At 46.9% G+C, this 26530-nt stretch overlaps 1 protein-coding gene and 1 long non-coding RNA gene across 7 annotated transcripts in view; one reads left to right on the forward strand and one right to left on the reverse strand.

The window, feature by feature from the left end:
* The first annotated feature begins 622 nt into the window (after positions 1–622).
* LOC127916699 (uncharacterized) lies at positions 623–3642 on the forward strand. 6 transcript variants are annotated; one of them, XR_008095567.1, is made up of 4 exons: positions 636–1184; positions 2360–2851; positions 3016–3112; positions 3399–3642. It is a non-coding gene; the product is annotated as an uncharacterized LOC127916699 (long non-coding RNA). The 6 variants fall into 6 exon arrangements; XR_008095548.1 differs by having other exon boundaries at positions 623–1184; positions 2360–3194; XR_008095549.1 differs by having other exon boundaries at positions 2360–3112.
* A 147-nt stretch (positions 3643–3789) lies between these two features.
* Positions 3790–26530, reverse strand: part of LOC118382292 (collagen alpha-1(XI) chain-like) — a 232488-nt gene continuing 209747 nt past the window's right edge. The window contains 12 exon segments of the mRNA XM_052498236.1: positions 3790–4235; positions 4428–4661; positions 5473–5541; positions 7378–7490; positions 11649–11895; positions 12037–12090; positions 12199–12234; positions 12360–12413; positions 12939–13046; positions 13854–13907; positions 24385–24438; positions 24802–24909. Coding sequence (XP_052354196.1) covers positions 4089–4235; positions 4428–4661; positions 5473–5541; positions 7378–7490; positions 11649–11895; positions 12037–12090; positions 12199–12234; positions 12360–12413; positions 12939–13046; positions 13854–13907; positions 24385–24438; positions 24802–24909 — 1278 coding nt within the window. The 3' untranslated portion in view covers positions 3790–4088.

Here is a 26530-nt window from a genome sequence, read left to right on the forward strand (position 1 = left end):
ATTTCATTTTGTACAGCACCTGTAGAATCCAGAAAAGAGGTCTCTCTACTCCCTCGTCTCTCGATCTCTCTCGTTTTTCTCCTGTTCACCTTTCTCTGCAACACCTTCATATGTCCTTCGTCTTTGTGCCACAACACGTTTAAGTCATGTGATTCTAGCCCTACAAGGGCAAGAAGTCTTGTCCTGGTAAAACCTACATACACGGCAAGACCTGTTCGCTACACCATTTTTTATTCAAAACTTGCATGTGATATGGAAACAGGTGAGGGGGATGGGTACCCAGGTTAGGTGGTATGGAAACAGGTGAGGGGGCTGGGTACTGGGGTTAGTGTAATGGAAACAGGTGAGGGGGCTGGGTACTGGGGTTAGGTGATATGGAAACAGGTGAGGGGGCTGGGTACTGGGTTTAGGTGATATGGAAACAGGTGAGGGGGCTGGGTACTGGGTTTAGGTGGTATGGAAACAGGCGAGGGGGCTGGGTACTGGGGTTAGGTGATATGGAAACAGGTGAGGGGCTGGGTACCCAGGTTAGGTGGTATGGAAACAGGTTAGGGGCTGGGTGCTGGGGTTAGTTGATATGGAAACAGGTGAGGGGATGGGTACTGGGGTTATGATATGGAAACAGGTGAGGGGGCTGGGTACTGGGGTTAGGTGATATGGAAACAGGTGAGGGGGCTGGGTACTGGAGTTAGGTGATATGGAAACAGGTGAGGGGGCTGGGTACTGGGGTTAGGTGATATGGAAACAGGTGAGGGGGCTGGGTACCCAGGTTAGGTGATATGGAAACAGGTGAGGGGGCTGGGTACTGGAGTTAGGTGATATGGAAACAGGTGAGGGGGCTGGGTACTGGGGTTATGTGGTATGGAAACAGGTGAGGGGGCTGGGTACTGGGGTTAGGTGATATGGAAACAGGTGAGGGGGCTGGGTACCCAGGTTAGGTGGTATGGAAACAGGTGAGGGGGCTGGGTACTAGGGTTAGGTGATATGGAAACAGGTGAGGGGGCTGCGTACTGGGGTTAGGTGATATGGAAACAGGTGAGGGGTCTGGGTACTGGGGTTAGGTGATATGGAAACAGGTTTGGGGGCTGCGTACTGGGGTTAGGTGATATGGAAACAGGTGAGGGGTCTGGGTACTGGGGTTAGGTGATATGGAAACAGGTTTGGGGGCTGCGTACTGGGGTTAGGTGATATGGAAACAGGTGAGGGGCTGGGTACCCAGGTTAGGTGGTATGGAAACAGGTTAGGGGCTGGGTACTGGGGTTAGTTGATATGGAAACAGGTGAGGGGATGGGTACTGGGGTTAGGTGATATGGAAACAGGTGAGGGGCTGGGTACCCAGGTTAGGTGGTATGGAAACAGGTTAGGGGCTGGGTACCCAGGTTAGGTGTTATGGAAACAGGTGAGGGGCTGGGTACCCAGGTTAGGTGGTATGGAAACAGGTTAGGGGCTGGGTACTGGGGTTAGTTGATATGGAAACAGGTGAGGGGATGGGTACTGGGGTTAGGTGATATGGAAACAGGTGAGGGGCTGGGTACTGGGGTTAGGTGATATGGAAACAGGTGAGGGGGCTGGGTACTGGAGTTAGGTGATATGGAAACAGGTGAGGGGCTGGGTACTGGGGTTAGGTGATATGGAAACAGGTGAGGGGGCTGGGTACTGGGGTTAGGTGATATGGAAACAGGTGAGGGGCTGGGTACTGGAGTTATGTGATATGGAAACAGGTGAGGGGGCTGGGTACTGGGGTTATGTGGTATGGAAACAGGTGAGGGGGCTGGGTACTGGGGTTAGGTGATATGGAAACAGGTGAGGGGGCTGGGTACCCAGGTTAGGTGGTATGGAAACAGGTGAGGGGCTGGGTACTAGGGTTAGGTGATATGGAAACAGGTGAGGGGGCTGGGTACTGGGGTTAGGTGGTATGGAAACAGGTGAGGGGGCTGGGTACTGGGGTTAGGTGATATGGAAACAGGTGAGGGGGCTGGGTGCTGGGGTTAGGTGGTATGGAAACAGGTGAGGGGGCTGGTACTGGGGTTAGGTGATATGGAAACAGGTTTGGGGGCTGCGTACTGGGGTTAGGTGATATGGAAACAGGTGAGGGGGCTGGGTACTGGGGTTAGGTGATATGGAAACAGGTTTGGGGGCTGCGTACTGGGGTTAGGTGATATGGAAACAGGTGAGGGGGCTGGGTACTGGGGTTAGTGTAATGGAAACAGGTGAGGGGGCTGGGTACTGGGGTTAGGTGATATGGAAACAGGTGAGGGGGCTGGGTACTGGGGTTAGGTGATATGGAAACAGGTGAGGGGGCTGGGTACTGGGTTTAGGTGGTATGGAAACAGGCGAGGGGGCTGGGTACTGGGGTTAGGTGATATGGAAACAGGTGAGGGGGCTGGGTACCCAGGTTAGGTGGTATGGAAACAGGTTAGGGGGCTGGGTACTGGGGTTAGTTGATATGGAAACAGGTGAGGGGGATGGGTACTGGGGTTAGGTGATATGGAAACAGGTGAGGGGGCTGGGTACTGGGGTTAGGTGATATGGAAACAGGTGAGGGGGCTGGGTACTGGAGTTAGGTGATATGGAAACAGGTGAGGGGGCTGGGTACTGGGGTTAGGTGATATGGAAACAGGTGAGGGGGCTGGGTACTGGAGTTAGGTGATATGGAAACAGGTGAGGGGGCTGGGTACTGGGGTTATGTGGTATGGAAACAGGTGAGGGGGCTGGGTACTGGGGTTAGGTGATATGGAAACAGGTGAGGGGGCTGGGTACCCAGGTTAGGTGGTATGGAAACAGGTGAGGGGGCTGGGTACTAGGGTTAGGTGATATGGAAACAGGTGAGGGGGCTGGGTACTGGGGTTAGGTGGTATGGAAACAGGTGAGGGGGCTGGGTACTGGGGTTAGGTGATATGGAAACAGGTGAGGGGGCTGGGTACTGGGGTTAGGTGGTATGGAAACAGGTGAGGGGGCTGGGTACTGGGGTTAGGTGATATGGAAACAGGTTTGGGGGCTGCGTACTGGGGTTAGGTGATATGGAAACAGGTGAGGGGTCTGGGTACTGGGGTTAGGTGATATGGAAACAGGTTTGGGGGCTGCGTACTGGGGTTAGGTGATATGGAAACAGGTGAGGGGTCTGGGTACTGGGGTTAGGTGATATGGAAACAGGTTTGGGGGCTGCGTACTGGGGTTAGGTGATATGGAAACAGGTGAGGGGGCTGGGTACCCAGGTTAGGTGGTATGGAAACAGGTTAGGGGGCTGGGTACTGGGGTTAGTTGATATGGAAACAGGTGAGGGGATGGGTACTGGGGTTAGGTGATATGGAAACAGGTGAGGGGGCTGGGTACCCAGGTTAGGTGGTATGGAAACAGGTTAGGGGGCTGGGTACCCAGGTTAGGTGTTATGGAAACAGGTGAGGGGGCTGGGTACCCAGGTTAGGTGGTATGGAAACAGGTTAGGGGGCTGGGTACTGGGGTTAGTTGATATGGAAACAGGTGAGGGGGATGGGTACTGGGGTTAGGTGATATGGAAACAGGTGAGGGGGCTGGGTACTGGGGTTAGGTGATATGGAAACAGGTGAGGGGGCTGGGTACTGGAGTTAGGTGATATGGAAACAGGTGAGGGGGCTGGGTACTGGGGTTAGGTGATATGGAAACAGGTGAGGGGCTGGGTACTGGGGTTAGGTGATATGGAAACAGGTGAGGGGCTGGGTACTGGAGTTATGTGATATGGAAACAGGTGAGGGGCTGGGTACTGGGGTTATGTGGTATGGAAACAGGTGAGGGGCTGGGTACTGGGGTTAGGTGATATGGAAACAGGTGAGGGGGCTGGGTACCCAGGTTAGGTGGAATGGAAACAGGTGAGGGGGCTGGGTACTGGGGTTAGGTGGTATGGAAACAGGTGAGGGGGCTGGGTACCCAGGTTAGGTGGTATGGAAACAGGTGAGGGGCTGGGTACTGGGGTTAGGTGATATGGAAACAGGTGAGGGGGCTGGGTACTGGGGTTAGGTGATATGGAAACAGGTGAGGGGGCTGGGTACTGGGGTTAGGTGGTATGGAAACACGTAAGTTTGGTTGCTGGTCTGGGTTGGGGGGGCTGGTTGTTAGCCAAGGAAGCAGACTGGACCCACTTCAAATCCAAACTTCTGGCTGGCATCTCCAAAGTCATTCAACATGACATCAATGATGGGAACCTGATCGATCTTGGGAGTATTAATCTCCATCACAGTCTTTCCGTAGCCCTTCCTCGACTGGAAAGAGAGAAGGGGGGGGGGGGAACGATTAAACATTGTGCTTTCAGCCATCAGACACAACCTCATTGGAGATATAAGACAAGTCCAACAAAACAACCAATGGGGACATTTTACATACTTGCGAGACTTTCCCAAATGTACTTGAACAATCACTATTACAGACAGGCAGTATCGATGGGCAGCCCTTACCGCGCATCCGTCTATGAGGGCCCTGACGTAAGGGTTGCTGTCGTAGGACATCTCCTCATCGTTGGATCCCAGGAATCTCAGCGCCTTGTCGTAGCTGTCGGTGGTCTCGTCGTGCCACACCACAGACTGGTGGCAGCTATAGGTGAAGTTCTGCCTGGCAGAGGCCGTCAGTAGTTTCAGGAAGGTCATCTGAACTTCACTTATTGTGTTACCGGCTGCGTCAACGTATGAAAACTGTTAATTGGAGGAGGGTGTGAGAGAAAACAGAAAATAGATTGAGAGGTCAGAAATGAAACAAGGGATTGGACATAATATACTGTTTAGAAGTATTTTATCCCAAGAGTTCTTATGAAACATGAGAAAGGCTAACAGAATTTTTTTCTCCAAAAATACTCATTCAAGGCAGAAAGGAGTTGGAGCACTAAAAAAAATAATATATTTTTATTTTAATTTTTAACTCACTTTACTCCATTGTACAGGAAGTCAAGCTGACTCCTTCCTCCTCCACTTCTGGCTCGAATTAGTCCTTTTGGAAGTTTTTAGATTTTTTTGTCATTGTTGTTGAGCACCCTTATTTTCATTTGTTTGCTGAATCGAAGGTTCCCCCTGATACTCTTCTTAAAAAACATGCTGTCAGTATCAGTTATACAATCTCTCTCTCAGGCAATGGGCCAAACTGAGTCTCAAAGCAATAGAAAATCATATTTTCCTCCTCATCCTTTGTCAATCCCAGACTGTATGACATATGAATGAGAAGGGTCTGGGGGGTGGGGGTGGGGGTGGGGGGGGTCTTATATGAGAGGTCTGGATTCCTTGGTGGCTAGAAAAGTGGGGGTCACTTCCAGAGACAATTTTCTCTCTCTCTCTTTGTCTTCTATCTCAAAAAGCTACTTCTGAAGAGCCTCTGTACTGACAGACATAAGACACAGAGATGGCCAAGTGGGAGCCTGAGAAATCATTTTAGTTTAGTATTGTGAAGAGGAGACATTTCTTTTGAGAAGAGAACAGTGGAGGATGAAAACATGGAGTTGAAGGAAGTACTTACTATTGCACCATGCTCAAATTCACTGAACCACGACCCTGGAAGTTCTTTGGGCCATGACGATATTCTGACCTACGGAGCCAAACAAATGAAACGCTTCGGTACTCGGTTCCTGGAATTAGGTTTAGTTTTGATCCATCAAAAGTTGTGTAATATACAGCTAGATACCCCTTCCCTCAGATCTTAACATATAGTAAAATCACAAGAGTATGTACAGTAATTCAATAAAAAAAATGTGTATATCAGTTTTTTTCTGCTCATACAGTTTGTCTATATTGATTGTCTTGACAATTACCAATGTCAAATCCAACCCGTTAGTTCAATGCATCTATTTTTCTTCATGACTTTACATGACATTTCACAGAGATACAGTATGAACGTAAATGTCAAATTCACACGGCTATCACCAAAACAAGTTAGGTTTAAATGTAAAATGTCAAATTCACAAGGCTATCACCAAAACAAGTTAGGTTTAAATGTAAAATGTCAAATTCACAAGGCTATCACCAAAACAAGTTAGGTTTAAATGTAAAATGTCAAATTCACAAGGCTATCACCAAAACAAGTTAGGTTTAAATGTAAAATGTCAAATTCACAAGGCTATCACCAAAACAAGTTAGGTTTAAATGTAAAATGTCAAATTCACAAGGCTATCACCAAAACAAGTTAGGTTTAAATGTAAAATGTCAAATTCACAAGGCTATCACCAAAACAAGTTAGGTTTAAATGTAAATGTCAAATTCACAAGGCTATCACCAAAACAAGTTAGGTTTAAATGTAAATGACCAAGCAGTGAACCCATCAAACATCCCCAAACATGAATCTCCCATAACCCTCACTAGCATACGAATCAAATCAAACTGTATTTGTCACATGCACCGAATACAACAGACCGTACAGTGAAATGCTTACTTACAAGCACTTAACCTACAATGCTTTAAGAAGTTAAGAAGAAAAACATGTTAAGTAAAAAATAGATGAGCATTTGTTTTTTTTAGGTCACAAATAATTAAAGAGCAGCAGTAAAATAACAGTAGCGAGGGTATATACAGGGGGTACCGGTACAGAGTCAACGTGGAGGCTATATCCAGGGGGTACCAGTACAGACTCAATGTGGAGGCTATATACAGGGGGTACCGGTACAGAGTCAATGTGGAGGCTATATACAGGGGGTACCGGTACAGGGTCAATGTGGAGACTATATACAGGGGATACCGGTACAGAGTCAATGTGGAGGCTATATACAGGGGGTACCGGTACAGAGTCAATGTGGAGGCTATATACAGGGGGTAGCAGAGTCAATGTGGAGGCTAGGGGGTAGTCAATGTGGAGGCTATATACAGGGGGTAGGGAGTCAATGTGGAGGCTATATACAGGGGGTATCGGTACAGAGTCAATGTGGAGGCTATATCCAGGGAGTACCAGTACAGAGTCAATGTGGAGGCTATATACAGGGGGGTACCGGTACAGAGTCAATGTGGAGGCTATATACAGGGGGGTACCGGTACAGAGTCAATGTGGAGGCTATATACAGGGGGGTACCGGTACAGAGTCAATGTGGAGGCTATATACAGGGGGGTACTGGTACAGAGTCAATGTGGAGGGTCACCGGTTGGTTGACGTAATTGAGGTAATGTGTACATGTATGAATGATCCTATCTGAACATTATCTAGAATTGAACAAGACTATGGCTTGACTCTATGCTTAACTTCACAGCATGAGCAGGTGTGTGTGTGTGTGTGTGTGTGTGTGTGTGTGTGTGTGTGTGTGTGTGTGTGTGTGTGTGTGTGTGTGTGTGTGTGTGTGTGTGTGTGTGTGTGTGTGTGTGTGTGTGTGTGTGTGTGTGTGTGTGTGTGTGCGTGCGCGTGTGTGTGTCGTCCTCTTGGAGGTAATGAAATGCCACTCACTCCACTGAACTCCTTATCTGGGTAGATGCAGGTCTCTCCTCCAGCCGTGAAGTTACAGTGGACAGAGAACGAGTCCCCTGAACATCCCTGGTTAGGATCTATCCAGTACTCGCCTGTGGAACAAAACCCAATGACACAATAAAATACCTGAATCTGTAGTTCTCTCTAGTTCTAAGGTTCCACCGACAAACTGAAAACTAAAAACTACAAAATGTCACTAAATCGTTTCATTGTTCTATGACACCTGACACATGTAAAAATAATATGTTCATATGTTTAGCAACAACAGATCTTCTAACATTCAGTGTAAACATTTAAAAAGGTACTAAGTGATATGATATCAGTCCTTGGCCGAAACAGGTAAGCCTCCTTGCGTCTTGTATTAATCCACGTCCTCGTTCCAGCCATAGACCAAATGGTACAGTTGTAAGTTATCTTGTATTTACAGTATACCGTACCATTTCAAGACAACCCCATGGCTATTTCATATAGACGGGTTACCCACTGATCATAGCATGGTTGTGTTAGAGACGCCGTCTGATCTGAAATCCCACAGCTGTGGCCTTGGACTGATTCATGTAAAATGTCAGAAGTTTGATTACGAAAATGGATTTTATTGTAATTCTGACTTCTCAAACTAACACGGACATTTAGATCATTACTGAGACTTGGTTAAACAAGTCTGTGGCAGACACTGGTGTGTCTCTGAATGAATATAATGTGTAATACTGCAGTACTGACAAGAGGTGAGGGTGTCACCATATTCATGAAGAAAAATGTGAACGTTACTGTATGAATTACCACCTCTGTGAATGTCCAGTCATAAATCTGGGTCTTGGGTAATAATGCCCAACTTAACATCAGTGGGAGTTTGTCGTCATCCTGTGGCCCTCTCAATTGCTCTTAGAAAAGTTTCTGACTTTCTGTCTAACTATGATAGTTGGGAGTAAATGAGACCTTGGTCTCAATGGGTTCCCCTGAGTAAATAAAAGTTTTCAAAAATAAATAAAAAATAAACATTAAAAAAGGTCAAAGAATGACCTGACATTTCTCTGTATGAAGTTTGGCAAAAACAAACCTCAAAAGTTCCTCACTGAAGGTCTGTTAATGTTAAGTATAACCTCACTGAGGTCTGTTAATGTTAGGTATAACCTCACTGAAAGTCTGTTAATGTTAGGTATAACCTCACTAAGGTCTGTTAATGTTAGGTATAACCTCACTGAGGTCTGTTAATGTTAGGTATAACCTCACTGAGGTCTGTTAATGTTAGGTATAACCTCACTGAGGTCTGTTAATGTATAACCTCACTGAGGTCTGTTAATGTATAACCTCACTGAGGTCTGTTAATGTATAACCTCACTGAGGTCTGTTAATGTTAAGTATAACCTCACTGAGGTCTGTTAATGTTAAGTATAACCTCACTGAGGTCTGTTAATGTTCGGTATAACCTCAATGAGGTCTGTTAATGTTAGGTATAACATTAACAGACCTCATTGAGGTTATACCGAACATTATACCGTTATACCGTTATACCGTGGCGGAGATCTTTGTGGGCTATACTCGGCCTTGTCTCAGGATGGTAAGTTGGTGGTTGAAGATATCCCTCTAGTGGTGTGGGGGCCTGTGCTTTGGCAAAGTGGGTGGGGTTATATCCTTCCTGTTTGGCCCTGTCCGGGGGTGTCCTCGGATGGGGCCACAGTGTCTCCTGACCCCTCCTGTCTCAGCCTCCAGTATTTATGCTGCAGTAGTTTATGTGTCGGGGGGCTAGGGTCAGTTTGTTATATCTGGAGTACTTCTCCTGTCCTATTCGGTGTCCTGTGTGAATCTAAGTGTGCGTTCTCTAATTCTCTCCTTCTCTCTTTCTTTCTCTCTCTCGGAGGACCTGAGCCCTAGGACCATGCCCCAGGACTACCTGACATGATGACTCCTTGCTGTCCCCAGTCCACTTGGCCATGCTGCTGCTCCAGTTTCAACTGGCCTGGGCCCTAGGACCATGTCCCAGGACTACCTGACATGATGACTCCTTGCTGTCCCCAGTCCACCTGGCCATGCTGCTGCTCCAGTTTCAACTGTTCTGCCTTACTATTATTCAACCATGCTGGTCATTTATGAACATTTGAACATCTTGGCCACGTTCTGTTATAATCTCCACCCGGCACAGCCAGAAGAGGACTGGCCACCCCACATATGCTCTCTCTAATTCGCTCTTTATTTCTCTCTCTCGGAGGACCTGAGCCCTAGGACCGTGCCCCAGGACTACCTGACATGATGGCTCCTTGCTGTCCCCAGTCCACCTGACTGTGCTGCTGCTCCAGTTTCAACTGTTCTGCCTTATTATTATTCGACCATGCTGGTCATTTATGAACATTTGAACATCTTGGTCATGTTCTGTTATAATCTCTACCCGGCACAGCCAGAAGAGGACTGGCCACCCCACATAGCCCGGTTCCTCTCTAGGTTTCTTCCTAGGTTTTGGCCTTTCTAGGGAGTTTTTCCTAGCCACCGTGCTTTTACACCTGCATTGTTTGCTGTTTGGGGTTTTAGGCTGGGTTTCTGTACAGCACTTTGAGATATCAGCGGATGTAAAAAGGGCTATATAAATACATTCGATGGATGGATTGATGTTAAAAGGTACTGAGCTGCCTGAACTACACCGTCATAAACATGTTAAAAGGTAGACGATGTGTACTATATTTAGTCTGTTAAGAGCGTCTGTTAACAGTTCGTGAAGTGACTCAGCACAGTACAGCACTTTGAGATATCAGCTGATGTACGAAGGGCTATATAAATGAATTTGATTTGATTTGATTTGATATAACCTCACTGAGGTCTGTTAATGTTAGGTATAACCTCACTGAGGTCTGTTAATGTTCGGTATAACCTCAATGAGGTATGTTAATGTTAAGTATAACCTCACTGAGGTCTGTTAATGTTAATGTATAACCTCAATGAGGTCTGTTAATGTTCGGTATAACCTCACTGAGGTCTGTTAATGTATAACCTCACTGAGGTCTGTTACTGTTAGGTATAACCTCACTGAGGTCTGTTACTGTTAGGTATAACCTCACTGAGGTCTGTTAATGTATAACCTCACTGAGGTCTGTTAATGTTAGGTATAACCTCACTGAGGTCTGTTAATGTTAGGTATAACCTCACTGAGGTCTGTTAATGTTAGGTATAACCTCACTGAGGTCTGTTAATGTTAAGTATAACCTCACTGGGGTCTGTTAATGTTCGGTATAACCTCAATGAGGTCTGTTAATGTTAGGTATAACCTCACTGAGGTCTGTTAATGTTAGGTATAACCTCAATGAGGTCTGTTAATGTTAGGTATAACCTCAATGAGGTCTGTTAATGTTAGGTATAACCTCACTGAGGTCTGTTAATGCTAGGTATAACCTCACTGAGGTATGTTAAGTATAACCTCACTGAGGTCTGTTAATGTTAATGTATAACCTCACTGAGGTCTGTTAATGTTAGGTATAACCTCACTGAGGTCTGTTAATGTATAACCTCACTGAGGTCTGTTACTGTTAGGTATAACCTCACTGAGGTCTGTTAATGTATAACCTCACTGAGGTCTGTTAATGTTAGGTATAACCTCACTGAGGTCTGTTAATGTTAGGTATAACCTCAATGAGGTCTGTTAATGTTAGGTATAACCTCACTGAGGTCTGTTAATGTTAGGTATAACCTCAATGAGGTCTGTTAATGTTAGGTATAACCTCAATGAGGTCTGTTAATGTTAGGTATAACCTCACTGAGGTCTGTTAATGCTAGGTATAACCTCACTGCGGTCTGTTAATGTATAACCTCACTGAGGTCTGTTAATGTTAAGTATAACCTCAATGAGGTCTGTTAATGTTAGGTATAACCTCAATGAGGTCTGTTAATGTTAGGTATAACCTCACTGAGGTCTGTTAATGTTAGGTATAACCTCAATGAAGTCTGTTAATGTTAGGTATAACCTCACTGAGGTCTGTTAATGTTAAGTATAACCTCAATGAAGGTCTGTTAATGTTAGGTATAACCTCACTGAGATCTGTTAATGTTAGGTATAACCACAATGAGGTCTTGTTCTCAGTGCTATTCAAATTCACCACTGCAATACACTACCTGCAAATATACCATATACACTCCAATGGCATCGCTACGAAATGAGCAAACAGCATTCACAGTTAATGGCTTCCTTGTCTAGATAAATAAAATGGCCAGAAATCACAGCCATAGCATTAGCATATTACCCATGATTCCCGCTCTCCGTGACTCACCGTTGGTGAACTCTGGGTGGGCGAGCTGCAGGTCTTTGCAGGTCCTGGCTGGGTTGTTCTGTGTGCCCATTGGGTACTTCATCCTCTCCATGTCCTGTTTGAGGTTGTTGAGCGAACCAAATATGTCCTCCATGCCCTCTCCGTAGTCCATCATGGTACCCGCCGTGTCCGCCTGCATGTCTGCGTGTCTGCGGTTCTTCTTGGGCGACTGGATGGGCAGTGGCTGGATCACCTCACCAGAGGGACCCTATAGAGGAAGAAACAAAATATCCCATAGTGTCACAGCGTTTTCTAAAAAATAACTTAATGAATACCAGCTAAAGACACAGAAGTGGCCTGTTCTCGGACTTAGAGAGGACACCAAAATGAATGTAAAAGTAATACTCACAGGAGGACCAGGTGAACCGATCGTACCGGTGTCTCCCTTCTGACCAGCAGGACCCTGAAAAGAGCATGGAGATTTAGAGCATGTTGTTAATTCTGGATTTCACAAACACTCCTATAAAATGACTGTCTCAGTTGATAGAAATAGTTGTTGAACAGAACTTACCGATGAACCCTTAGCTCCTTTAGGACCTCCAGGGCCCTGGAAGAGACAACGAAGATGGCGTAATCAGTAAAGAGGAGATGACTATGTTGTATCATTACATGGACATGTTAACTGTGAGACTATACTCTAAATAAAACAGAGAAAACGGGGGACAGTCTTACAGGCAGGCCAGGAGGACCAGGGGGACCGAGAGGACCTGAAGCTCCACTGATACCCTGGGGACAAGATACCAGACATCAGTAAGACGACAGTGGGATGACAGCGGACTACAGTGAGATAACTAGTGGTAGATTGCAAGGGAAACATTAGCAACCTTTTGCAACGTTTTCATGAGCCCTGAAAAGTTGCGGGTATTTTCGTGAGTAAAACAGCTAGATAGATGGAGGCCCCTATTATTCTGTTTCTCATGCCTAACATAGAGACATATAGATGGAGACCCTCATTCTTCTGTTTCTCATGCCTAACATAGAGACATATAGATGGAGACCCCCATTATTCTGTTTCTCATGCCTAACATAGAGACATATAGATGGAGACTTCCATTATTCTGTTTCTCATGCCTAACATAGAGACATATAGATGGAGACCCCCAGTATTCTGTTTCTCATGCCTAACAGAGACATATAGATGGGGCTCCCCCATTATTCTGTTTCTCATGCCTAACATAGAGACAATCAGACCAATTGCATTTTATTTCCTGATTGACGAATGGCAAGGTGATGAGGTCATTAATTACTTACACCGTCGCCCTTGCCTCCGTGAGAACCCTGGGGTCCAGGCAGGCCTCTGTCTCCCTTCTCTCCCTGCTCGCCAGGGGGTCCAATCAGACCGATCAGACCTGGATGACCCTGTAGGACACAAACAAACAAGAGTAGTAAGGACTGGGACCATTGACAAACACTTACAGTAAAAACACGTTGAAGACAATACCATGCCTGGCACCAGTACAACCCTGCTATAGCTGTTACCATTCCATCAAGTAAAATACCAAATCGGAACACTCATTCTACACATCTGAAATCATTTTTACAGAAATTACATTTTTTTCCCCGTCTGACAAAATAGTTGCCCAGAATTTCTCTAAATGCAACTGAGGACAATATCCACAACAACAATGTCTGGAAAATACGAGTGCCCTCTTCAGTCCCATTGATCTGAAACATGGAAAATGGCCACACAAATGAAAATAAAGAGCTTGTGTCCTTCTAAACCAATCCCTTCCAATCCTGCTCTCAACATTTGTGGCTGGCCATAACAGCAGTGTCCTGCGCTTCATTACTGACTTTAAATTCACTGGCAGATCTAACGCTCTGCATCAAATGGAGCCGGCAATGTGGTACGGTCCTATTCAATTCCAACTGGCTTCCAGATTTCTCCAAATGTCACTTTGAGTTTACTGTGTAATTGGAGTCACTTTTAGTTTCAAACACAAGTTGTGTCGAATAATTGGAATTTAAATGTATTGCTCTACCGAAATATTTAGTTCGACCTTTCTAGAGAAGCTGGTTAAAGGGTTCAGATGAGTGGAGGTCCAATCCCAGCCACGCTCATGGCCATCGTCTCCAACCCACTACAGGTTAAACTCCCAACCCCTTCTCGGATCGGAGAAATCAAATCAATAAGTGCTTTGGGATGGGAAATTGAGGCGGGCTCACCTTGTCACCCTTGGTGCCGGGGTCACCCTTCAGACCTGGGAGACCAGGGGGTCCCTAATTGTCACAGAGAAAAGATGGTTAGACATCAATTACACCACCTCAGTAGAGAAAGAATGGAAGGAAAACCTAGAGACAGACAATGAGATAGAGGACTAGAGAGAGAAAATTAGAGAGGGAGAGCACTATAAAGAGAGAGAGGAAGAGAGAAAAGAGAGAGAGGAGAGAGAGAAAGAGAAAAGAGAGAGAGAATAATTAGAGAGCACTATAAAAGAGAGAAAGAGAAAAGAGAGTGAGAGAATACTTTTTTTTTTTTAACTTTCGCATTTCATTTAAACTTACCCCCTTAAAAATAAAACACCAAAATATATCCTGTACATGTACCATACTCACGTTTCCATCTACCACATGATACAAACCAGCATCACTATACCCAAAACAACACACCACAGTCACCACTTCTACAACCATTTATCCAAAACATCTTCCACAGATATAGACAGCCCCCCCAACGCACCATATCTCCTGAAACATCTCCACACTTTATCATTCTATAGAAGTCAAATTCCACCCTGAGGCACGCAGAGACCATCCCATTAAAAAGTAAAGGGTCTGTTATCCCCCCCCCATCTTTGACCCTGTTCCTCCTTGTTAGACAAATAGACAACTTCGCCTGAGCAAACAGAAAATTCAACAAAACACATTTGGCCTTCTCCTTAATCAAATACCTGTATCCCATTATAAACATCCCAACAGTAAAAACCACCTCCAACCTATCACACAGACATTCCAACAGAGACATTAAAGGCATTAACCTGGTGCACACAGAAAACACATGAATCACAGTTTCTTTCATTACACAGAAAGGACACCCCTGCCCGACTCCCGCTTCAACCCGTACCAACCAGCTGTTAGTGGCCAGGGCTCCATGAAGAACCCTCCACTGGAGGTCCCCTGACCTCTTTGGTACTGGGGGTTTGTAAATCCCCCTCCATCTAAAACCCACCATACTCTCCGCCCCACATACCCCCTGCCACTGATGTGCCTTCACTCCTGTTAGGCTCCTATTGTTCCTTACCTTAATGCAGATGTTGCAGAGGGCTGTACCTACCACCCCTTCAAACTCCCCCAGGCTCAGACGCCCTTGCCAGTCTCCAGTCTCTGCCGTCACCTGCAGTGGCGGAAACATTGGTGGCCCCAACCCCCTTGGCCACTCAAACACCCCCTACCCGGCTCAGACAGTGCCTCCTGGACCTCCTCCAGGAATCTCTCCAGCAGCCTAAGAGACGTTATTCCTTTTTGTTGTGCCAAGACTTCCGGGGTTTTCCACCCCTCCTCTCCCAGCAGTCTCAGGTCACCCAGCCTTTGTAAACCCGCTGCCATCAGTTGCCTCTGAAGGGTGGCCGACTGAACCGATCTGAAAGGGATGGCTGTATGTGGAAGATAGGCTCCTCCCACATACACTGCCCAGGCTCCACACCCCCTTCTCATGTGGGCCTTAGCAGCTGCCAGGTCCTCAGCACTACAGAGTAAAACTCAGAGAGACCTGATGTACTCAGCCTCTCCAGCCTCATGAGGAACAGCTGCAGGTCCAACCCTAATTCACCAGCTCTCCTCAACAACGCGCATGCTGGCTCCTTCCAGCCAACATCAGTATGGTACAGCAGTCTCTGCACCACCTTTAGTCAGAAAGCAGCCATCCTGCTCTCCAGTTCCACCAGGCCCTGTCCTCCTTCGTGGACAGTCATGTACAACACTGCCGCCCTCAGCCAGTGATGGCCCGACCAGAGAAAGTTCACCAGCTTGCGTTCCAGGTCTGCGAGCAGACCGGCGGGGGGGTTGACGAAAGCCAGTTTATGCCACAGGGAAGATGACACCAGGATGGTGATTAACAACTACCACCTCCACCTGGCCAGTCTTGACACCATTGCCTGTGACAGCCCCTCCCAGTTCTTCCTGACCCACTTCTCCGAAGCCAGGTACACCCCCAAAACGTTAAGCCCTTCTCAACCCCACTGCAAACCCCCTGGAAGCAGAGTTGGCCCTATCCCCCCATAACAGAGCTTTACTCTTGCCCCAGTTTACCTTAGCTGAAAAAGCTCCCTTGTACACCTTCAGACTGGTCTCTAGTGCCTGCATATCCTGACCATCCCTGACCATCACAGAAACATCATCTGCATATGCTGACACTGCTATGCCTGTCATCATATCCATGCCTGTCCAGCACACTCCCTGCAGTCTCCTGCGTAGCAGTCCCAAAAAAAGCTCAATGGCTAGTGTATATAACTGCCCCAATAGAGGGCATCCTGGTCTAATGCCCCGTCTCACCCAGACTGGCCTTCTGAGCCCCCCTCCCATCTTGACCATGCATTAAGCCCCAGCATACAACAGCTTTACACAGGTCAAAAAAGTATTCCCAAACAAGGACATCACATTAAACATATACTCATGGTCCACTCTATAGAGAGACCAGTTCAAAGTTCACATTAGAACCTCTCGACAAGTCCAACATGTCCCTGATTAAGAACAAGTTGTCCGTGATTGAGCGTCCCGGTACACAATATGTTTGGTCCTTATGTACTATCGAGTCCAAATGGGACTGTTGTCTGTTAAAGAGGATCTTGGAAAATATAGTAGTCCGCACAGAGTAATGCCATAGGCCTCCAGTTCTTAAGTTCACACAAGTCCTCTTTATTGGGCAGGAGAGTCGGAGCCGCCCGACGGCAGCACATCGGCAACTCTCCTACCCCGACGCATTCACGCAACACGCAAAATAAGTCATGTTCAATTATTCCCGAGAATTTTTTATAAAACTCCACTGGGAGTCCACCGACCCCTGGTGCACGACCGGGGGACATCTGGGTTACGGCCTCTGCCAGTTCATGGGACAACAGAGGAATGTCCATTTCATCCCTCTGTGCCAGAGAGAGCTTAGGGAGTTCTGCAAACAAGACCTGAGCACACATGGGATCACACATTTCTGCCCTATACAACTCAGTATAAAACGCCACACTCCCGCATCTCCCCCACCAAAGAGGTCACCCACCCATCAGACAGCCATAGACAATGCATACCCTTGGCTTCACCACTCTGTCTTTCCAAACCAAAGAAGAAGGTGCTGGGAGCATCCATCTCCTTGAGCATGGAGAACCTGGCTCTTACATGTGCTCCCTTTGCTTTAACCTGGAAAAAACTGCCCAGGTCCCTACGTAATTCAGCTAAATTAGCCTGGAGACCTACATTGCTCACCATCTCTACCTCCATCTCACTAATACAACGCTCTAGTTCCCCCAATACTCTCCTCGCCTCTGATGAGAGAGTTGTACTGTATATACTGTTTACAGAAGAGCCAAATTTGGACTCTCCCCACATCCCACCATTGACTCAGATACTCCTCTCTCCGCTGCCCCCACCTTTCCCAACAGGTCTGGAAACCTGAGCAAAAAGTGGCATCTTGTAAGAGCTTTATATTGAACGTCCAATAGGATGCCTGCCGGGGCCCTGGTGAAGTAGACAGCGGAGCCATTGTTATGTGGTGATTCGAAAACCCCACCGGGAGAATGGTAGTGCCCAACAGCCTATTGCTCTGATTGTTGGGCATGTAAAAACGATCAAGTCGGGCTGCACTCAGCCCCAAAGACCTTCACCCATGTATACTGTCTGGTGTTGGGCTGCACTCACCCTGGCCCCAAAGACCTTCACCCATTATTACTGTCTTAGTTCTCCAAACATCCACTAGGTCGAACTGATTAATGATGCCCCTTAACACTCCCACTGACACTGAATGAGGCTCTTCCCCATTTCTGTCTTTCGTAAAATCCATTGTACATTTCCAGTCCCTCAGACGCTACTTGTGAGAGTTCCTGTCTAAGACTCTCTTATAGAACCCCTCCCTGTGTTAGGCGCATACACATTTACAAAAACCACCCAAGCCACTGCCTGTTCACCCCGCCATCATCCAGAAGGTGAGGTCAGTGCAGGTGCATCAAAGCTGGGACCGAGAGACTGAAAAACAGCTTCTATCTCAAAAGGCCATCAGACTGTTAACACTAACATTGAGTGGCTGCTGACAACATATGACTCATATCTAGTCACTTTAATAATGAAAAATGTATGTAATAAAAGTATCACTAACCACTTTAAACAATACCACTTTATATAATGTTTACATGCCCTACATTACTCATCTCATATGCATATACTGTACTCTATACCATCTACTGCATCTTGCCTGTGCCATATGGCCATCGCTCATTCATATATTCATTCATATATTTTTATGTACATATTCGTTACACTTGTGTGTATAAGGTAGTTGTTGTGAAAATGTTAGGTTAGATTGCTCCTTGGTTATTACTGCATGGTCGGAACTAGAAGCACAAGCATTTCACTACACTCACATTAACATCTGCTAACCATGTGTGTCTTTTATTTTATTTTATTTATTCCACCTTTATTTAACCAGGTAGGCAAGTTGAGAACAAGTTCTCATTTACAATTGCGACCTGGCCAAGATAAAGCAAAGCAGTTCGACACATACAACAACACAGAGTTACACATGGAGTAAAACAAACACAGTCAATAATACAGTAGAAAAATAAGTCTATGTACGATGTGAGCAAATGAGGTGAGAAGGGAGGTAAAGGCAAAAAAAGACCATGGTGGCGAAGTAAATACAATATAGCAAGTAAAACACTGGAATGGTCAATTTGCAATGGAAGAATGTGCAAAGTAGAAATAAAAATAATGTGGTGCAAAGGAGCAAAATAAATAAATTAATAAATACAGTAGGGAAAGAGGTAGTTGTTTGGGCTAAAATATAGATGGACTATGTACAGGTGCAGTAATCTGTGAGCTGCTCTGACAGCTGGTGCTTAATTAAAGCTAGTGAGGGAGATAAGTGCTTCCAGTTTCAGAGATTTTTGTAGTTCGTTCCAGTCATTGGCAGCAGAGAACTGGAAGGAGAGGCGGCCAAAGGAAGAATTGGTTTTGGGGGTGACCAGAGTGATGTACCTGCTGGAGCGGGTGCTACAGGTGGGTGCAGCTATGGTGACCAGCACGCTGAGATAAGGGGGGACTTTACCTAGCAGGGTCTTGTAGATGACTGAAGTAGAGTTGTATGGCATTGAAACTCATTTGGAGGGTTGTTATTAACACAGTGTCCAAAGAAGGGCCAGAAGTATACAGAATGGAGTCATCTGCTTAGAGGTGGATCAGAGACTCACCAGCAGCAAGAGCGACATCATTGATGTATACAGAGAAGAGGGTCGGCCCAAGAATTGAACCCTGTGGCACCCCCATAGAGACTGCCAGAGGCCCAGACAACAGGCCCTCCGATTTGACACACTGAACTCTATCAGAGAAGTAGTTGGTGAACCAGGCGAGGAAATCATTTGAGAAACCAAGGCTATCGAGTCTGCCGATGAGGATGTGGTGATTGACAGAGTTGAAAGCCTTGGCCAGGTCAATGAATACGGCTGCACAGTATTGTTTCTTATCGATGGCGTTGATAAGATATCGTCTAGGACCTTGAGCGTGGCTGAGGTGCAACCATGACATTTACATTTACATTTAAGTCATCACCAGCTCTGAAACCAGATTGCTAAGCGGAGAAGGTGAGGTGGGATTCGAAATGGTCGGTAATCTGTTTGTTGACTTGGCATTCGAAGACCTTAGAAAGGCAGGGTAGGAGTTTGGGTCTAGAGTACCCCTCCCCTTTGAAGAGGGGGATGACCGCAGCTGCTTTCCAATCTTTCGGAATCTCAGACGACACAAAAGAGAGGTTGAACAGGCTAGTAAATAGGGGTTGCAACAATTTCGGCAGATAATTTTAGAAAGAAAGGGTCCAGATTGTCTAGCCCGGCTGATTCGTAGGGGTCCAGATTTTGCAGCTCTTTCAGAATATCAGCTGACTGGATTTGGGAGAAGGAGAAATGGGGAAGGCTTGGGCGAGTTGCTGTGGGGGGTACAGTGCAGTTGACCGGGGTAGGGGTAGCCAGGTGGAAAGTGTATATGACAAATCAAATTGTATTTAAAAAGACAAAACCTATGTTGTTTATTTTTGCTTTTACAACAAGCAGCCTACCCCTACACACCTCCTTTGAGGAGCAAATATTTACAGACAGACCCGGTACAAAGAGGACTGCTACACCTGCACTAAAATTTGTCCCATGGCTCAACACACTTGCCCCTTTCCACCAGAGCCCCCAATCGACTTCATTCAACACAACATTTATGCGTGTCCTGCAGAAACAACACCTGTACTTTTGTTTTGTTTTACATATTCACCCAACACACTCCTCTTTTCCGCATCTCTGGCTCCATTTATATTAAGTGAGTCTACCCGAAGAGTCTCCATAAGAAGTGGGAGAAAAGCCAGCAAAGAAAGAGACCAATAGCAAAGCTCAAAAAGCCCCAGTGTCAGAAAGAAACTATTCATCTAACAGTGTCTGAAGGTCGACCCTTTCGCACTGTTGTGACCCACTTCCTTAACCGTTTCCTGGGTGAGAGGACACCATGCCCCTCATTTTTCATAGCATGTTGTAATGTCTTTACAAACTTTCTCAGATTTCTCAAGAACCTTGTCAGTTCTCTCAACGTGAACTTTGACCCCTCTGCTTGACTGGCTGTCAGCTCCGGACCCATTGAAGGGAAGTCTGAAAAAAATAACTCCTCATCCTCTTCCTCAGACTCACTTTCCTCCTCATCTCTATCTCCCATCCTGACCACCTGCCCTTCCTCTCCGGTCAGGGCCGCTTGACCCCCCCCAGTCTCTTACACTTCCCCACTATACTCTCCTCATCCACCAGCATAACCTGACTAGACTCATCTACACCACCATCCATAGCATGACTAGACCCAGCCTCAGCTACCCCACCATCCATAGCATGACTAGACCCAGCCTCAGCTACCGCACCATCCATGGCATGACTAGGCCCAGCCTCATCTACACCACCATCCCTGGCATGACTAGGCCCAGCCTCAGCTACCCCACCATCCATAGCATGACTAGACCCAGCCTCAGCTACCCCACCATCCATGGCATGACTAGGCCCAGCCTCAGCTACCCCACCAACCATAACATGACTAGACCCAGCCTCATCTACACCACCATCCATAGCATGAGTAGACCCAGCCTCAGCTACCCCACCATCCATGGCATGACTAGGCTCAGCCTCATTTACACCACCATCCATAGCAAGACTAGACCCAGCCTCAGCTACCCCACCATCCATGGCATGACTAGGCCCAGCCTCAGCTACCCCACCAACCATAACATGACTAGACCCAGCCTCATCTACACCACCATCCATAGCATGAGTAGACCCAGCCTCAGCTACCCCACCATCCATGGCATGACTAGGCCCAGCCTCATCTACACCACCATCCATAGCATGACTAGACCCAGCCTAATCTACACCACCATGCATAGCATGACTAGACCCAGCCTCAGCTACCCCACCATCCATGGCATGACTAGGCTCAGCCTCAGCTACTCCACCATCCCTGGCATGACTAGGCCCAACCTCATTTACACCACCATCCCTGGCATGACTAGGCCCAGCCTCATTTACACCACCATCCCTGGCATGACTAGGCCCAGCCTCATCTACACCACCATCCCTGGCATGACTAGGCCCAGCCTCATTTACACCACCATCCCTGGCATGACTAGGCCCAGCCTCATTTACACCACCATCCCTGGCATGACTAGGCCCAGCCTCATTTACACCACCATCCCTGGCATGACTAGGCCCAGCCTCATTTACACCACCATCCCTGGCATGACTAGGCCCAGCCTCATTTACACCACCATCCCTGGCATGACTAGGCCCAGCCTCATTTACACCACCATCCCTGGCATGACTAGGCCCAGCCTCATTTACACCACCATCCCTGGCATGACTAGGCCCAGCCTCATCTACACCACCATCCCTGGCATGACTAGGCCCAGCCTCATTTACACCACCATCCCTGGCATGACTAGGCCCAGCCTCATTTACACCACCATCCCTGGCATGACTAGGCCCAGCCTATTTATCCCTGGCATTACCCACCACCATCCCTGGCATGACTAGGCTCAGCCTCAGCTACTCCACCATCCCTGGCATGACTAGGCCCAGCCTAATTTACACCACCATCCCTGGCATGACAAGGCCCAGCCTCAGCTACTCCACCATCCCTGGCATGACTAGGCCCAGCCTCATTTACACCACCATCCCTGGCATGACTAGGCCCAGCCTCATTTACACCACCATCCCTGGCATGACTAGGCCCAGCGCCTGCTGTCTGCGTCTCATTGCCCCTGGCATGACTAGGCCCAGCCTCTGCTGTCTGCATCTCATTGCCCCTGGCATGACTAGGCCCAGCCTCTGCTGTCTGCATCTCATTGCCCCTGGCATGACTAGGCCCAGCCTCTGCTGTCTGCATCTCATTACCCCTGGCATGACTAGGCCCAGCCTCTGCTGTCTGCATTTCATTACCCCTGGCATGACTAGGCCCAGCCTCTGCTGTCTGCATTTCATTACCCCTGGCATGACTAGGCCCAGCCTCTGCTGTCTGCATCTCAGCGCCCCTGGCATGACTAGGCCCAGCCTCTGCTGTCTGCATCTCATTACCCCTGGCATGACTAGGCCCAGCCTCTGCTGTCTGCATCTCATTACCCCTGGCATGACTAGGCCCAGCCTCTGCTGTCTGCATTTCATTACCCCTGGCATGACTAGGCCCAGCCTCTGCTGTCTGCATCTCATTAACCCTGGCATGACTAGGCCCAGCCTCTGCTGTCTGCATCTCATTACCCCTGGCATGACTAGGCCCAGCCTCTGCTGTCTGCATCTCATTACCCCTGGCATGACTAGGCCCAGCCTCTGCTGTCTGCATCTCAGCGCCCCTGGCATGACTAGGCCCAGCCTCTGCTGTCTGCATCTCATTACCCCTGGCATGACTAGGCCCAGCCTCTGCTGTCTGCATCTCATTACCCCTGGCATGACTAGGCCCAGCCTCTGCTGTCTGCATCTCATTGCCCGCTGCACTTTGACCTCGATTTCCCCCACTGGAGCTTGTGTCCTCACCTTATCTACGGCCTTTATGTGGCTCATGCCCCAAATCCCCACACTCAAAACATCTGTGCTGGCAAACCCTGCATAGAGCCCCTCCCCATGCCTCACTTTAAAATGCACATTTAGCTGTTGCTCATTGTTATTCAGAAACATAAACACTAGCCTCCGGAACGAAACAACATGATTAACGGCATCTGCCTGAAAACCTGTTGACAGAACACGAAAACCGCTAGCATGCTTACCAAAACGACTCAGCTCTTTCCTCAGTACACGAAAACCGCTAGCATGCTTACCAAAACGACTCAGCTCTTTCCTCAGTACACGAAAACCGCTAGCATGCTTACCAAAACGACTCAGCTCTTTCCTCAGTACACGAAAACCGCTAGCATGCTTACCAAAACGACTCAGCTCTTTCCTCAGTACACGAAAACCGCTAGCATGCTTACCAAAACGACTCAGCTCTTTCCTGATTTGATCCTCCATAATAAACGAGGGCAAATTTGCAACTACCACCCTGGTCAAAGAAGTAGAAAGAGGCTAAATTGGCACATTTACATTTAAGTCATTTAGCAGACGCTCTTATCCAGAGCGACTTACAAATTGGTGCATTCACCTTATGACATCCAGTGGAACAGTCACTTTACAATAGTGCATCTAAATCTTAAAAGGGGGGGGGGTGAGAAGGATTACTTCTCACCAACACACCCCTTACAAATATTCCACTAGCAGTTAAGCCTAAAAAAACTAATTTGCTCTTTTCATGAACACCACCACAGCTTTGTTCATCCTTGAAGCGGAATGTATACATTCAGCTCCTACCTTTCCACCGACGGCGAGCAGAACCTCCTCCACCTTAACTCCGTTCTCAGGAACACACCTGAATAAATGCCCTAACGACAGCGTCTCCTCCGCGGTAGGCTGACAAGCCATCGCGCACACCACACCTTCCAAACCCCAGGAAACTAACTGTCCTCTTCCACCCTAAATCTGAAAAAAACCTGTGAATACTGCTTCAACAAATAGTGCATTAACCCTCCAGCATAGAAAATACAATTGAAAGAAAAGACCAAGAAAATAATCAAGAAAGTTAGTTAGGACAGAGCCCTCCACACCAAACACAAGAGAGAGAGAGGAATATATATATAAAGAGAGAGAGCACTAAAGAGAGAGAGAGAGAGAGAGAGAGAGAGAGAGAGAGAGAGAGAGAGAGAGCACTAGAGAGAGATGAATATATATATAAAGAGAGAGAGCACTAGAGAGAGAGAGAGAGAGAGAGAGAGAGAGAGAGAGAGAGAGAGAGAGAGAGAGAGAGACTAGAGAGAGAGAGGGAGAAAGAGAGAGAGAGACTAGAGAGAGAGAGAGAGAGAGAGAGAGAGAGACTAGAGGGAGAAAGGAGAGAGAGAGAGAGAGAGAGAGAGAGACAGGGAGAGAGAGAGAGAGAGAGAGAGAGGGGGGGGCTTATTATCTCTGCTGACCATAGGTCCAGGTGGGCCGTCTTGTCCAGAAGAACCAGGAAGTCCTTGATCACCCTGAGAAGAGAAAAACCATCCAATTATAGTCTAGCATTACAACATTCTGTAACTCTTATTGCCTCATATTGATTTCCTGTGCCCGGCACCATGATTAATTGCAGGAATAGCGCAAAAAATTGTGTTTGAATAAACAACGAAATTATATAAAGGACAAGCCAAATGGTACTATCGATTATTCCATGAGCACTGTTGACAGACAGCTTTAGGGCTGTTTGGTCTCTCTCTCTCTGTGTGTGTGTGTGTGTGTGTGTGTGTGTGTGTGTGTGTGTGTGTGTGTGTGTGTGTGTGTGTGTGTGTGTGTGTGTGTGTGTGTGTGCGTGTGTATTTAAGGAAAGATGAACTTTGGGATCTCAGACTTACAACGGGGCCAGGGATTCCACGCAGACCTTCTGGACCGGTCTTTCCCGAGGGCCCCTGGGGGCCGACTGGGCCAGCTTTACCTGGGGGTCCCTCGGCTCCAGACTCACCCTATAGTACAGGACAAGACTGTCCCAATGACACAACTCTAGATATCCACATGTCATTTCCATCTGGTTTGATAGATGCTCTCTGTGTAATGACGATGTGTCTGGCTAGCAGGTAAACAACATGTCTTTTTGTGTTCTGGATCTCTTCATGAGTCCTGGATCTCTTTATGTGTTCTGGATCTATTTATGTGTTCTGGGTCTCTATGTGTTCTGGATCTCTTCATGAGTCCTGGATCTCTTTATGTGTTCTGGATCTATTTATGTGTTCTGGGTCTCTCTGTGTGTTCTGGATCTCTCTCTGTGTTCTGGATCTCTTTATGTGTTCTGGATCTCTTTATGTGTTCTGGATCTCTTTATGTGTTCTGGGTCTCTCTATGTGTTCTGGGTCTCTCTATGTGTTCTGGGTCTCTCTATGTGTTCTGGATCTCTTTATGTGTTCTGGATCTCTTTATGTGTTCTGGATCTCTTTATGTGTTCTGGATCTCTTTATGTGTTCTGGGTCTCTCTATGTGTTCTGGGTCTCTATGTGTTCTGGATCTCTCTATGTGTTCTGGATCTCTCTATGTGTTCTGGATCTCTCTATGTGTTCTGGATCTCTTTATGTGTTCTGGATCTCATTATGTGTTCTGGATCTATTTATGTGTTCTGGGTCTCTTTATGTCTTCTAGATCTCTTTATGTGTTCTGGATCTCTTTATGTGTACTAGATCTCTTTATGTGTACTAGATCTCTTTATGTCTTCTAGATCTCTTTATGTGTTCTAGATCTCTTTATGTCTTCTAGATCTCTTTATGTCTTCTAGATCTCTTTATGTGTTCTAGATCTCTTTATGTGTTCTAGATCTCTTTATGTGTACTAGATCTCTTTATGTGTTCTAGATCTCTTTATGTGTACTAGATCTCTTTATGTCTTCTAGATCTCTTTATGTCTTCTAGATCTCTTTATGTCTTCTAGATCTCTTTATGTGTACTAGATCTCTTTATGTGTTCTAGATCTCTTTATGTGTTCTAGATCTCTTTATGTGTTCAGAATGATCTAACCCCTAACAACAGATCATAGACTGGGTTCTTATCCACTTCACGACCTTGTAGTGTGTACTGTCAAAGAGACATTCCTTCGACTGCGTTGAGCTTCAGGTGACTACAGCCTAGTCTTATGTTCACAGAGGAGCATAGATAACATCTGGAGGGTTAGATAACAATGCGACTCTGTGATTGATGTGAAACAACAATGCCCAGTCTAAACCATAGCAGAGGGGGATAGAGACAACTGGCAAACAGACTTGTGACATGTCAGAGCTAGATACAGCACAGTACGTTTCCACCAATGAAGGTACAACACATAGTAAACACTTTATTAAAAACACACAAAGCTAAAATAGGCTGTGTGAGTCCCGACTTCCTGGGGGGTTTGTGTTTTAATTTGGGAGGAGGGGAGAGAGATTAAAGGAGAAGGGAAGAGGGGACAGTTATACGGGATGAGGGGAGAGGGATGAGGGTTGAGAGATTAAAGGAAAAGGGAAGAGGGGACAGGGATAAGGGATGAGGGGAGAGGGATGAGGGAAGAGTGGAGAGGGTGGAGGATGAAGGAACAGGGAAGTGGAGTGAGGGGTGAGGCATGGGG

The sequence above is a fragment of the Oncorhynchus keta genome, chromosome 4, assembly GCF_023373465.1.
Source record: "Oncorhynchus keta strain PuntledgeMale-10-30-2019 chromosome 4, Oket_V2, whole genome shotgun sequence".
Lineage (NCBI taxonomy): Eukaryota > Metazoa > Chordata > Actinopteri > Salmoniformes > Salmonidae > Oncorhynchus > Oncorhynchus keta.